We start from the raw sequence: 14,036 nt of genomic DNA on the forward strand, positions 1-14,036 counted from the left end.
ACAGACTTTGCCCCAAGACTCTCCGTGGTCCTTGCTTCATTCATTTCCATGTGGATCCCCCTAGCTATTGCAACATCCTGAGACTAAGAGTGAAACCCTGGACACATACATGTATAGGTTCAGAAAAAGCAACAAAGTGAGTGTATGTATATGAGGGGAGAGTAGCAAATAAATCAGCTCAAGATCCTCCTCAAAATAAGACAGTAATTAATAGAAACCAACTACGAATGAGCAAGGTTTCAGCTTTGGTGCTGAGAGAAAATGCAAAATTAATATATGCATTGAAACTCATTTTTCCCCCCAGATCTCCAAGCTCTGGACACAGTCAAAATCCACTTGATCACCACCATAGCACATTCTGAACTCTTACTATTGGGACTCCTTTTCTAAAATAGCCATGATAAATATAATGATAGTCTTGGCTTGGAGTTATCATTTTTCTTGTTCTCAATAAAGTTACTGTTCTCAGAAAGGTTCTTATCATGTGAAATAGTAACTTCAAGGGCAATCTTGGGAGTAAACACTCATTTATGATGCATGGGTGCTAAAGACTTTTGATAGGGAAATGGAGTTTCCTAAACCTTCTTCCCACATAAAAAGATAGCTCAGAAATCCTACTTCTGCAAGTACTGTGGTATTTTCTTTGTGATAGGTTAAAGTATCTCTCTTTCTCCACCTTTAAAATCTCCTAATCACAAGACTCCAATAGGAGGCAAATGAAAAAAAACTATCTGCTCTGATCTTAGTCACATAAGCAAGAAAATTTTATCATTGCTCATTCAATGTTCTTATTTACTTCAGGATAAATCATGCCAAAAATATTTAGTGACGGCTTATAGATAAGGCATGAAGTCTATGGAAATTGGTATATGAGTGTCAAAAAAGGAGTTTATGTTCCCAGGCTTAAACCAGTCATCTCTAGCTGATTATCTACTGATAATATGTACATTCATCTGAACTCCTGTGCACTGTAGTAACTATAAGTAGAATTAGTAGGAGTGGAAATTAGTTTAGAGTTTATGAAATATAATATTTAGAAACATCCTCAAATGTAATACTACCTTGACTTTTTCAATAATATAGTCTTCTAAGTAATCGCCATTTCAAGCAGATGTTCTTTGGTGATTGCTTTTTTATTTTAATGAAGCAAAACTATAGCTAAATGGTTTGCCAGATGACTACTATGCAGTTATGGTCTAACCTACTACATAGCTGGCATGAAAAGATCTTAGAAAGTAATATGAAAAATCACAGGATTTGAACTGACTTTCTGACAGAAATGGACACTTCTGTTTCACCCCTACTTGTCCTCGACTTTCTTAAACGTAGTAGCATCAGTCTCTATAATGTTTACGGCTTTTTGGAAGACCTCCACGATTGGTCCCATATCCTTGACAGTTTGCTCCAATAGATCTGCGGCTGCCTCCAGGGAATTGTCGGCATTCTTGATTTTCAGGGCCTCCTGCAACTTTTTCAAGATGTCCGTTGAAGTGGTTTGGGAAGGACTTGGACTCACGCCTTTCTTGGACGTGGTAGCATCTGATTGCTCTTTGGCGTCTTCCCTGTAGAAGTCACTTAATTGAAGATTCATGATGGGGAGTTTCATCAAGAGTGAAAGAGAAGATTCCAAACTCCCAAGGATGTTACCAGCATGTAGCGCAGAGACAATGACTGGTGTCTGGACATTTTTGAATATTTCTTTAGCTGAGTCTTGCAACTCCTTTACACTAATATTCTTCTCAACCACACTGGACATAGCTGTTGCAATCTTGGAAGACAAAGATTCCATCTGCATGCTGCTGTACTTTTCATCCACCACAGATCTCATGTCCTTTAAAGTTTTGAGCATTTGTTCAAAGAAATCCTGAATATTACTATTTTCTTGCACGGCTACCAAGAGGATCTGAGTACTCATGTTGTAGTTAAACAATTTGATCAGTGTGTTTGTGAAGGAATTAAGATTTTTTATGTGAAAGAAGAACATTTTGGCAGCTTGAACCAGCCTTTCTTTATCCTTTTCCGGCTCTGAAGACATTTCTCCAACAAAGAAGTTTCAGCACTGCAAAGCAAAACAATAATCTAAATGAAAGCTAAAAGTGGATTTGGTAACCATAAAGAAACTAAAAGTATAGTCTAAACGTGAGGATAATTCTGGCCAAGAGCAGGAAAGCTATACAAACTTTAAAACAGAAATGATCCTATGCTTTGATAAAAAACATAAATGAAAGCAGATTAGGAGTGTATTGCTGAATTCATACCATATATCAAACATGGTGTGCTAGATCTTGAATATTTGGACAGGCTGATAGATGGAATGCCATTAATCTCAAGGATATTACCTTAAACTAGCTATTCAGCGTAGGGAAGAAGATTGGCTAAAGCATTAGAAATTATATAGAGGGACTCTGGTTCCAGTTAAGATAAAGTACGTTCCATCTGACCTTGCCTACTCATTATAACCAAAAATCCTGGTCAGAATTGTGAAGTAACTATCAGATAATGCTTAAAAGGTGGATAACAGCAGGTCATGGACATAAAAAGTATAGTATTTGAAGGCCAATTTAGCAATGGAGTCTCTGGGGGGTTTTATGTTTGTTTGTTTGGGGGTGGGTGTCTTTTATTGGTTTTTTTTGTTTGTTTCTTTTTTTGGTCTTTTCTTGCTTCTTATATATCTTGGGCTCTAGAGTAGCCTGAAACTAGAACTGTGAAAAAGACCAAGTAGGGAAAGCTCCAGAAGCAGCCCACTCTAACAGGCAAGTCGGAAGCTGAGGCCTTTCCTGGCAGATCCCTTTGAGGCCAAGTACCAGTAGCAAAATGACAACTCCTGCCCACCCTCTCACTTCCCCAGGGCAGAGGCAGCCCTTAATGCTTTTAACTTCTGAGTGCTAGGGAGAAACAGCAGTACCACCACCACCATAGTTCTTCAACTTTCACTCCCCACAAACACATATATTATTACCAGCACAGCAGAGCTAAGTCCTTTGGCAAGACCTTGACAAAAGGTAAGTCTTCATGAGTGGTAGCCACAAAGTAAGTCCCCCACCCCTGCCAACAAGCACCGAAAAGGCTCTCCCTGTGGGTTGGATTCCTTTTTCACTCTTTCCACCCTAGGCAGAAGCAACTGTAGTGCAGGGATGGTGGTGGTGACCTCCCACGCATCACTACCTTGTCTCAAGGTGAGACCCAACCAAGAACACGAAGTATACAATAACGGGAATGGCTAACCCCTGTCTTACTAGCCAGGCCACTGGGAAAGGGGACACCTGGCAATCAAATAGTGGGTGGTAGACCACAGAGAAAAACAGAAGTTGGGCTTGTCAATGCATGTAGGCTTAATACATATGACAACTATGTCATAAAGGAGGGAGGGTAAGGAGACCCTCGTAGTTGTAAGTTTTCTTTATTTTACTTGAAGGGACTACATGAATTGTGGAGGTATTTTATAATCTCTAGAATAACAAGTTAAAAAAAGCCGGAGGCGACAGGACCCTGGAGGCAGACACAGGACAGTCCCAAATTAAGGGGCTGATAACCACGAGAAACTGTAAGAGGCAAGGAATGGATTCAGCCTTAGATCTCCCAGCTGAAGGGAGGTCCCACTTGACTTCAGACTTGTAGCCTCCAGAAATGGTTAAATTTCTGCTGTTAACGTCACCAAGTTTATGGTAATTTGTGGCAGCAGCCCCTGGAAACTAATACAGATTTTGGTCAACAGACAAATTTAAATGAAATTCTAAGAATTATTTAAACAACTATTTAAATTATTCAAAAGATAGAAGAAAAGAGAAAACACATAGATGAACAGCAAAAGATACAAACAGAAAACTAATAATAAATGTTAGACTTAATAATTACATTACACGGGAGTTACTAGGACTATTAACTAAGTTTTAAAAGATTGAAAATGCAAGATCAAATATATACAAATCAATTGCATTTCTATATGGTAGCAATGAAAAAAATCAGTAATTAAAATTAAAACAATGACATTTACAATATCCTTGAACATATAAAATACAGGCTTGGCACCTGTAGCTCAAGTGGCTAAGGCGCCAGCCACATACACCAGAACTGGCGGGTTCGAATCCAGCCCGGGTCCGCCAAACAACAATGACAACTTCAACCAAAAAAAAAAAAAAATAGCTGGCGTTGTGGCGGGCATCTGTAGTCCCAGCTAATTGGGAACCTGAGGCAAGAGAATTGCTTAAACGCAAGAGTTAGAGGCTACTGTGAGCTGTGATGCCAAGAGTTGGAGGTTGCTGTGAGAGATGGAACTCTACCAAAAAACCCACATAATTATATCAGTAAACACAGTAAAAGCATTTTTAAATATTCAACATACATTAATGATAAAAATCCTCAGTAAACTAGGAATATAAAAAAAACTTCCTCAATCATCAAGGACTCTCATAAAAAAAACTACAGCTAACGGGCGGTGCCTGTGGCTCAAAGGAGTAGGGTACTGGCTCCATATGCTGGAGGTGGCGGGTTCAAACCCAGCCCCGCCCAAAAACTGGAAAAAAAAAAAAAAACTTACAGCTAACATTGTAAAGATGAAATGCCACCTTCCTTAAGATCAGGAACTAGGCAGCCACTGCACTGTTCCTAGTCCCATTCAGTATCACACTGAAGTCCCAGAAAGTGATGTAGGAGAGGAAAGGAAAGTTCAAGAGAACCTCCATAAGTTGACCACCCAAAGGACTATAACAAAATGGGCAACACATGTAGGTGGTCAACACAAGGAACTAGGTCAACTGTACTGCTATGTGCAGGTTGTTTACTTTTGGTCTGCAAAAATTAGGTCAACTTAAGGAGGTAGTCAATGCAGGAAGGTGGTCAACTATGGAGGTTCTACTGTATTTGAGTTGAGAAGGAAAACATAAAACTCCCTATTTTCAGACAACATGATTGTCTGCGTACAAAATCCCAAGGAATTTACACAAAAGTTCTTAGAGCTATAAGTAAATTTATCAGACACAAGATAAATATTCAAACATCCATTGTATTTCTATTCGCTAGGAATGGGCAATAGGAAACCAATAATTTTTATAAGTATCATTTATAAAACACCCTCTCAGTAAAATACTTAGGTACAACTCTAAGAAAATATGTGCATAATTGGTACATTAAGATTCAAAAATATATAAAATTATAAAGAAAAAAATCAAAGAAAAGCTAAATAAGGGCGGCGCCTGTGGCTCAAGGGGTAGGGCGCCGGTCCCATATGCCGGAGGTGGCGGGTTCAAACCCAGCCCCGGCCAAAAACCAAAAAAAAAAAAAAAAGAAAAGCTAAATAAATGGAGAGAAAATTCGGCCCATAGATTAAAACTTTAAATAGTAAAGATGTCAATTCAAACCCTGTCCATAGATTGGAAGACTCCATGTAGCTAAGACACCACGTTCCCAAATCAATATACGCAGTTAATGTAATTATAATCAAAATGCCATCAAATGTCTTTATAAATATAGGAAAGTGAATTCTATAATATATATGAAAATGTAAAGGAACAAGAATAGACAATATTTTTTAAAGAAACAATATTGAAGGACTCATACTAAGATATACCATGGGCTGGGTTTTGTGGCTCACACTTTTCAACTGAGCTTTTCAGGAAAAGAAATCCTACCACTCTGGGAGGGCTCAGGTGGATGGATTATTTGAGCTCCAAAGTTCAAGACCAGCCTGAGCAAGAGTGAGACCCTGTCTCTAAAAAAATAGCTGGACATCGTGGTAGGCCCCTGTATCCCAGCTACTCAAGAGGCTGAGGCAGGAGGATCACTCGAACCCAGGAGTTTGAGGTTGCTGTGACCTGTGACACCACATGATGTAAAGACAGTAAAGATAGGGCTTGCCCGCTACCCCGCTGGGAAGTCTGACTGTGGAGAGAGTTGATCATTTTCAGGTTTGTTTGATTTTTTCAAAAATGCAATATTCATAAGTGATGGTGAGTTATTGAAATAATTATAATTGAACTAGGCAGATTATTCTTTCTTTCTTTCTTTTTTGAGATAAAGTCTCACTCTGTCAGCCAGGTTAGAGTCCCCTGACATCACAGCTGACAACAACCTCAAACTCTTGGGCTTAAGCGATTCTCAAGCCTCAGCCTCCCAAGTAGCTAGGACTACAGGGACCCGCCACAATGCCAGCCTAGTTTTTCTATTTTTAGTAGAGGTGGGGTCTCCCTCTTGCTCAGGCTGGTCTCAAACTCCAGAGCTCAAGCAATCCACCCACCTCAGTCTCTCAGAGTGCTAGGATTACAGGCATGAGCCACATCGCCCAGCCTTAGGCAAGTTATTCTTGGAAACAGTCACGTAATATATGGTTTTTCAGTTGAACTTTTCAGGAAAAGAAGTGGGCTTTGAATAAAAGAAGAAAGGAAAGCATTCTACCTGAAAGAACCCATCAAAAGAGAAGTTACATACACATACGTTTAGAGACATCATTGACCTTTCACTCATTCACCTCCACCTTCAACGCAGGAGTCAAACTTGTCAAATCCGCCTTTCTGATTCCCTGCCACCAACCTGACTCCAAGATCTATGCTAGGAAAATGTGCCTCCTGCTTATGGTTCAGTTCTGACTGTTGATTTGACACATATGCTGACCTTAATCAGGGGGGTTTAGGAGGTTCAAGTTGGTTATCCCTATACTGACAAGGCTCATTATAAAGTCAATATTATTTCTAGTTTTTCTCTAATAATTCTGAAAAAGGGACAAGTACTATATGCCCAGCTTTTCTGCATTGTTACTAGTCATACCCAAGTTTGGCAATTAGGCTGCCATCTGGTGGGAGACAAAGGAGAGGCTGAGTAGATCACAGGTAAACATTGAGAAAGGTAGAAACCCGGGAGAAACAAACACAGCCTTAGGGACAATGGGTTATATGGTACGCCCCAACAATAGTCTCTTCAGAAATAAGATACAACTGTTTTAAGAGAGGGTGACTGACACCTTCTATCCAGCCACTGTGGACACTGAAGTTGGTGACCTACACTTTATTCTCCATACCCACTAATCTAGTTTGTATAAAACTACCTTTTTGAAATCCAAACCTCTGAATAATATGCCATAATAAAAAAAAAAAAACCTTCAATGGCTTAATATCACCTATACAATAAAACATAATTTTTTTTTTGAGACAGAGTTTCACTTTGTCACCCTCAGTAAGAGTGCTGTGGTGTCATAATTCACAGCAACCTCAAACTTGTGGGATCAAAAGATTCTCTTGTCTCAGCCTCCCAAGCAGCTGGGACTACAGGTGCCTGCCACAATACCCAGCTATTTTTAGAGACAGAATCTCGCTCTTGCTCAGGTTGGTCTCGAATTTGTGAGCTCAATCCAACTGCCTTGGCCTCCCAGAGTGCTAGGATTACAGGTGTGAACCACCACACCCAGCCCAAAATATAATTTCTTGGCACAGCATTTAAGGCCATCTACAAACTTCTCTCACTTTTCCAGTATTTATCTTCCCTTAACTGCTTTCATATAAACCCTGTATCACCAGCACAGTGGATTAGCTTGTTCTCTGAAAATGCTCTACAACTCCTTGCTCAGCTGCTCTGTTCTCAGTGCTCCTTCCCTCTACGTTTTCTCCTCCAATACACTATCCCCCACACATTTGTTGAAATCCTACTTTTCATCCGTACTTAGTTCAGATACAATGGTCACACATCTCTACATGACGGGGCTCTAAGATATATCAAGGGCAAAATTACCCAGTGGGGTAAAAGTAAAAAATTACCCCACTTGGCTCTTCTTTGAAATCACAGGGAAGCAACTTTAGATTTTACAAATCTCCTGTCTGGCATCTTGGCCCTGTACCCTCTACCTGCCCACTCTCCCCTCACCCCTGTCAGGAGTTACTGTTGTCAGTACAAGAAGAATAGCTGTCATTTCATAAGATTTTGCCACACATCAGCCAGCGTGCCAAGTGCTTGATGTGTATTTATTTAGCCCTATGACAATCCACAAGTTATGAACTAATACAGTACGCTAATGGAAAAACTTAGGTTAAGTGACTTTCCTATGGTTAAATGACAAGGAAGTGGTACTTTGAGTGCACAAAACAGGACTGTCTGATTCTCAAGCCTGTACTCTTTCCACTAAGTTAAACTGAGGCTGAGTGCCTTTGCTATAGTGGAATCAATGGGGATTAGGACAAAGTTCAGAGGAAGAAGCTTGAAAGACTCTGATTCAAGCTTTAAGGGAAGGAGACAAATTGGTCTTTAAGATTTTTATATAGTCAAGACAATTTACCAACATAAGAAGAGAGGTAATGATAAAGAGTAGAACTCCCCTCTTCAAAGAAGAGCAAAAAATAAATTAAAACTTTTGGAAGCAAATATCTGAATTTATCTCTCTCAAGAACCTAAAGAAAGCAATTAGCAACAGATAGAGGTACAAATGCAACAGAAGCTAAAGGAAACTTAGTATCTGGAATAGCTGACAAGATGAAATTTCAAAACATGACAGCTGCAATCAAAGAGCCATCTTCCCTATGGGATTGAATTAGTTCAGATGTACAGCACTTTTCAATAACAAAAGTTTATTAGAGAACAAGAAATTAAAAATAAGTTGTACTACTCTATTATTCTTTATTATATTACTTAAAACAATATACTGAGTTCATAGATTGTTAATATAAGAAATAGAAGGATTCTGAGGACTAAACCATGCAGAAATAGCCCATAAACCAGACAGGCAGAAGGACCCAGCAGAGACCAGCAAAGCCCATAAGTCATCACATTCCATCAGAAATATCCAGATGAAACCAGATGAAAAGGCACTTCAACAATACTGCTAAACAACCGCGGGGAGTACAGAACTCACAAACACAGCAAGGTAAGCAATATGGATATTCTATTAGTATTGATATCATACTCGGCTTCCCAGTAGGAAGGGTATTTGAAAGAGCATGTGTCTTGAAACCTAGCCATAAAAAGTTAAAGTAACAAAACAGTTTTCTTACAGGAGGAATCTATAGCATATTCCTTGTGATTCTCTGAAGAAACCAAGGAAGAAAGAAAATTAACAACTTCTATCTCTGATTAAATCAGAAAGGAAGAGAAACAGTAAAGACATCAATTTTAGAAAGACTAAGAGTAAAATGACATCCGTAAATGTGTGTTCTTTATATAGATAGTGACGTTTCCTTCTGTGTCATTAATGTTGATAAAAGGACTTATATCCACCTGGGAAAGAATGAACGTGTGGTCTAACACTAGACAGTATACAGCACTTATACTTCTTCTAAGTTACATCATGTTAAAATACCACTGGGCATTTGCTCTTCATCTCCAAATAAGTTATTAAATTTATTAAATAATAAAATTATTTTGAGAGCAAAAAACATCGCCTATTTGTTTCTTCAAATGCCTCAAAACATATAGTAGAGGCTTCACAAGTGTGCATTTGATAAATGATGATGCATGACCTTGGTAGTCTGCATTCTGGTCAGAAATATCCTTTAAAACAATTTATATCAGAAAATATATCATCACATCTTGATCGACTTCTTTTTTAATTAAAGGCCATTGTTTCTATGTGAATTAAACGACTTGAATTAGTTAGTAGCTGTTATTTTTCTCCTGAAAGGATCCCAACTTTACCTACACCCTATTTCCACACTCCCAAAAAGGGGAAACTTGCATGACAGCAGGACCCAGTTTGGACGGTGAGGAGAAGTGACAAGAAGAAACTCAAAGCCTCAGAAGGCACTAATGACTAAACATCAGACAGTCAGACAGGGTCATGTTTTTACATTTCTTTCTTTCTTTGTCTTGTGATTATAACAAAAGTTCAAACATACACAGAAGTGAGCACAGTGATACTGTATAATAAATTCCTACACACCCATAATTCAGCTTTGAAAATTATCAAAATAAGGCCAATCTTATTTCCTCTATAACTTTACCCTACTATTCCTTTCAGATAATTTGGAAGCAAATCTCAGAGGCCATATCATTTCATCTTTAATATTGTCAGCATGTATTTCTAAAATGGCAAGAAGAACTCCTCTTTTTGAAATTTAACCTTATGCTCCCCAAATCAATAATATTTAAACAGGACATCAATAATTTCTACTATATCTTATATGCACTTTAATCTTGAATGTTTACTTCTCAAGAAAATTGACAAGGTCAGGTCCAACAAGCATCAATCTCGAGCTAATCTTTGTTTCCATTTGAATTTCCTAAGATGGGCTGCTTATTGGTATTGGCACTTCCAGATTTATTTTTCTTGTCATTTTTATGAAATAACAAGATCACAGAGTGGGAGGCAGCAATCAGCCTGTTGAGGCCCCAGGCTTGGCCTCACCACAACGTGGCGCCAGGCTTGGAAGCAAGAGTGGAAGCTTTGAGGCATGATGGTGGACTATAAGAAGAGAGCAGAGCGGAGGCAGGAGTCCTATGAAAAAAATCTTGCTTTTGGAGAGAGGACCAAACTTCATCCCTGGCCTAGAAGACCCTTGCTGTCTGGCCTCTCAACTTCATCCTGGGACAACTCAACTGGCCATTTTTCTATTTCTGCCACCACAGGGCTTTAGCCTGTGGTGCTTCCCCTCACCCATTTAACTCCTACTTGTCCTTGGGATCCCAGCTTGAAATGGCCCTTGTTTACTAGATTCATTTCTCTTGTTAGATGAGAACTGTATAGACATTCCCATTTATACTATATCTCTGCCCCACTCTCCTGCCTGGTCTCCTGGTTTTTAGTTCCATCCCCTCCAGTCTTTCGTCCTCACAGGAGCCAGCCAGGTCTTTCTAAAGCACAAAGCTGACCCTTCTCTCCCTTGCTCAAAGCCCCTAGATGGCTCCTTAGTGCCCTTGAGAGAAAGCCCAGGTTCCTTATTACAGCCCTCAGGGCCCTGCATGGTTTGTCTTTTGCCCCTCCTCGGGACTCATGCCACTCGACTTTCTGCCTCTTCCCTTTGCACCAGTCATTCTGGCTCCCTTGTTATTCCTCTTCTTGACAGAAGCACTCTCTGGGCCACAGAACTTTTGTATGACCTCTTCCCATACCTGTTAAGTATCGTCTTTCATATCTCAGTCCTCAGTGAAGTCTCATCTTGTCCCTCTGACTTAGGTATCTTTTATAAACACCAGCATAGTTCCCCGTTCTTTCCTTTTGTGGAATTTAACACACTTGAGACACACACACATACACCCGCTATGTATTTTGAGCACTCCAACCCAAGAAACGTCAAAATCTGAAACGTTGTTCATTCTGACATGATGCCCTGGCACAAATAGCAAATTCCACATATAAGTACTTAACACAAATTTTGTTTCATGGAAAAAATTATTAAAAATATTGTATGAAATTAAAAAAAGAAATAACAAGTCAGAGATTTCCAAACTTAGTTTTAGAAACAGAACGCTCTCATCAAATAAAATTTTACCCACCCAGAGCCCAAATGTGTAGGACAGAAAGCAAACTGCTCCAGCCAGGGCTCAGGTGAACTGGGCGTCCCAGAGCTCATGAGCGCCACCTGCTGGCAAGCCACTCCTCAGCAGGCTGCTCCTAGTCTCCGGAACTTACCTCAAGGACCACTACAGAGAAAAACGCAAGGAATAGTACAAACTCTGTACAGAGCAGGGTGGTAACTCCTCAAATAGAACTCTTCATTGACAGGTAGCATTAATGTGTGATAACTCAAATTATATAGAAGTTCAAATTTTCCATACAATAAAGTATAGTTAAGTAGAGCCAATTTACACAGACCACTATGCTCCACTATTGCTGGTGCTGCAATCTTTAAAAGTCACCAGCTCATCACTGAAAACAGGATGTGGGGAATTGCATATGGCCGAGAACTCCTCTCAGAGAGGACATAGTATATAATATAATATATATTGCTTGTACGATATCAGTTGAAGTGGGCCTGGCCTGAGTAACAAACATGATTTTTAATTAAGGGTGACTCTGATTAACTGCAGGACTTTTGTTTTGCTGAATGATCACTTTGGGAGTTAGAATCAAATTGTTAATAAGGACAATAGTGGAAATACTGTACATTGCCAACTATGGTTCATGTGGTGTTTGACCTCTCCTTAATTATCAAGCAGATATTTCAGTGTATCAATTTGAAAGGTACAAATTGTTAACCTTCTCTGGATGATCAAATGCCACCATATGGCCATAGTATCAATATGTACTACAGTGTGGGCTGTTAAAATTTTGAATTTTCATGAGTAAAATATCAGCTGTACCTATAATTTTGTATGACATTACTTTCAACTCAACACTGTAGTTACAGAATGGTCTTAACTCTCCACCTAAATTGGAAATTCCAAAAATCAGGACTATGTCTTTTTCATCTTTGTATCCTTTACAGAATGGTGCTAGCATACAGCCTTACACACAGTAAACACTACCCTATTAGATAAATTGTTACTGGATTAATAATTGCTTTCTTTCGGGATTTTTCAAACTTCATCTGTCCAAAACACAATTCAATGGTTTCCACCTTCAGTCCCTCCCCATCTCTCTTCTTCCTTATTTTCTAGTACCTCTAGTACGCCTTTTGGGTGTGGAATTTATCTTGAACCGTATTCACTACTGCAGCTTAGATATACCTGAGCAGGTATGGTGCTAGGGCTGCTGAAGCTTTGTTTGTGTAAGGAATCTTCTCCATCACCGACCCCAAGGAAAAAAGCTAGGAAAATAGGCCTGACTCAGAAAAATAAAAATCTCTTTTCATTAAAAGGGAAAAATAATTTTGAGCACATTATGATGTCTCTTACTCAAACTTGTTATTTGAAACAAAATCACAGACTGATGTCTACATTCTACAAAGAAGAATATCAGAACACAAGGGCAAGGGCATGAGCATTTAAGGGGAGAGGAGAGGAGAGGAAATGTCACCTTCGTAGTTGAAAACATACCAAAACTTCCTTTGATTCTCATAAGTTTAAACTTTCCTCATTTTATTAACTACTATTTCTTTTCTTACTCTTGGCTCAGGGTTGTTTGCTCATTTAGGTATTAGATTATTAATGTTTTTCTTATTAATAATACTTTAGAAATTAATACTTTTTCATTTTTCCTGCTTTTTTCCCAGCTTGCTTTCAGTTCTTTTTACATGGCCATCTTTGTTACTTAAAGTTTTGCATTGGAGGGGCACAGTGATTCACGCCTGTAATCCTAGCACTCTGAGAGACCGAGGTAGGAGGATCCCTGGAGCTTAGGAATTTGAGACCAGCCTGAGCAAGAGTTACACCCTGTCTCTTCTAAAAATAGAAAAAGTAGCCAGGCATTGTGGCACACCTGTAGCTCCAACTACTCAGGAGGCTGAGGCAAAAGGATCACTTAAACACAGGAGTTTGAGGTTGCTGTGAGCTAGACTGATGCCCACAGCACTCTAGACTGGGCAACATGGTAAGATTCTGTCTCAAAAATAAATAAATAAATTTTTGCATACAACTTTGTTTCCATTTGTTTTAGGCTTATAAAATCCTCCTTCATACAGACATTTGGAAATTACTCAATTTTTTCTAGATGCTTTATTATTTGATTTTTCACATATATTATGCACTAATAACCTTTTTTTTACTTTTAACTTCAAAGACTTCATGACAGAACGACTTACAGAGTTATAATTTCAATTATTATTGATTTGAGGTTCTACATTTATTATTATTAAATGGATAGAAGAGTCTGCTTTGGGGACTAATTTGTTCCATGAATCCATCTGCTCCCACACAGTGCAATACAGTTTAACCTTGTGTTTTTATGGTGTCTTAATGTCATGAGTCCCACCATTCCTTTCCCTGAAAAAATTGTCTCACCTGTTTAGTCTTTGATACATTTTGATTGTGATGATGTGACAAAACAATAGGTTAACAGAAAAGGAGCCGACCACTAAGAAGCATTTGACCTTCCATCCAAGAGGAAGGTTCGTTTTTCTATTTATTTATTTCAGATAGATAGAACCTCACCGTTTCTGGAAACTATGCCCTCATATAATGGTGTATGATAACTGCTAAAGATACTTTCCATTTTTCCAGGATTAGTAAGATGCCGCTCACCTAAA

The 14,036-nt window shown here is 38.9% G+C and overlaps 2 protein-coding genes across 3 annotated transcripts in view; one reads left to right on the top strand and one right to left on the bottom strand.

Moving 5' to 3' along the window:
• SMCO3 (single-pass membrane protein with coiled-coil domains 3) overlaps positions 1-14,036 on the top strand; it is a 36,119-nt gene that overhangs the window by 18,589 nt on the left and 3,494 nt on the right. Inside the window, exon 1 of one of the 2 annotated variants that reach the window (XM_053557904.1) lies at positions 8,786-8,842. The exons of the other annotated variant lie outside the window; for it this stretch is intronic. The gene's annotated coding sequence lies outside the window, so the exon portion shown is untranslated. Of the gene's footprint in view, positions 1-8,785; positions 8,843-14,036 lie in introns of those variants that run through there. 2 annotated transcript variants of the gene reach the window in all.
• Positions 1,288-2,035, bottom strand: C12H12orf60 (chromosome 12 C12orf60 homolog). Its single transcript, XM_053557903.1, has one exon. It carries the CDS (start codon positions 2,033-2,035, stop codon positions 1,301-1,303), a length of 735 nt encoding a protein of 244 aa, XP_053413878.1. The 3' UTR covers positions 1,288-1,300.

The sequence above is a fragment of the Nycticebus coucang genome, chromosome 12, assembly GCF_027406575.1.
Source record: "Nycticebus coucang isolate mNycCou1 chromosome 12, mNycCou1.pri, whole genome shotgun sequence".
In the NCBI taxonomy this organism is placed as follows: Eukaryota; Metazoa; Chordata; class Mammalia; order Primates; family Lorisidae; genus Nycticebus; species Nycticebus coucang.

Coding starts and splice junctions, on each gene's coding strand:
- C12H12orf60 (XM_053557903.1), bottom strand. CDS start 2,035: ATGTCTTCAGAGCCGGAAAAGGATAAAGAAAGGCTGGTTCAAGCTGCC.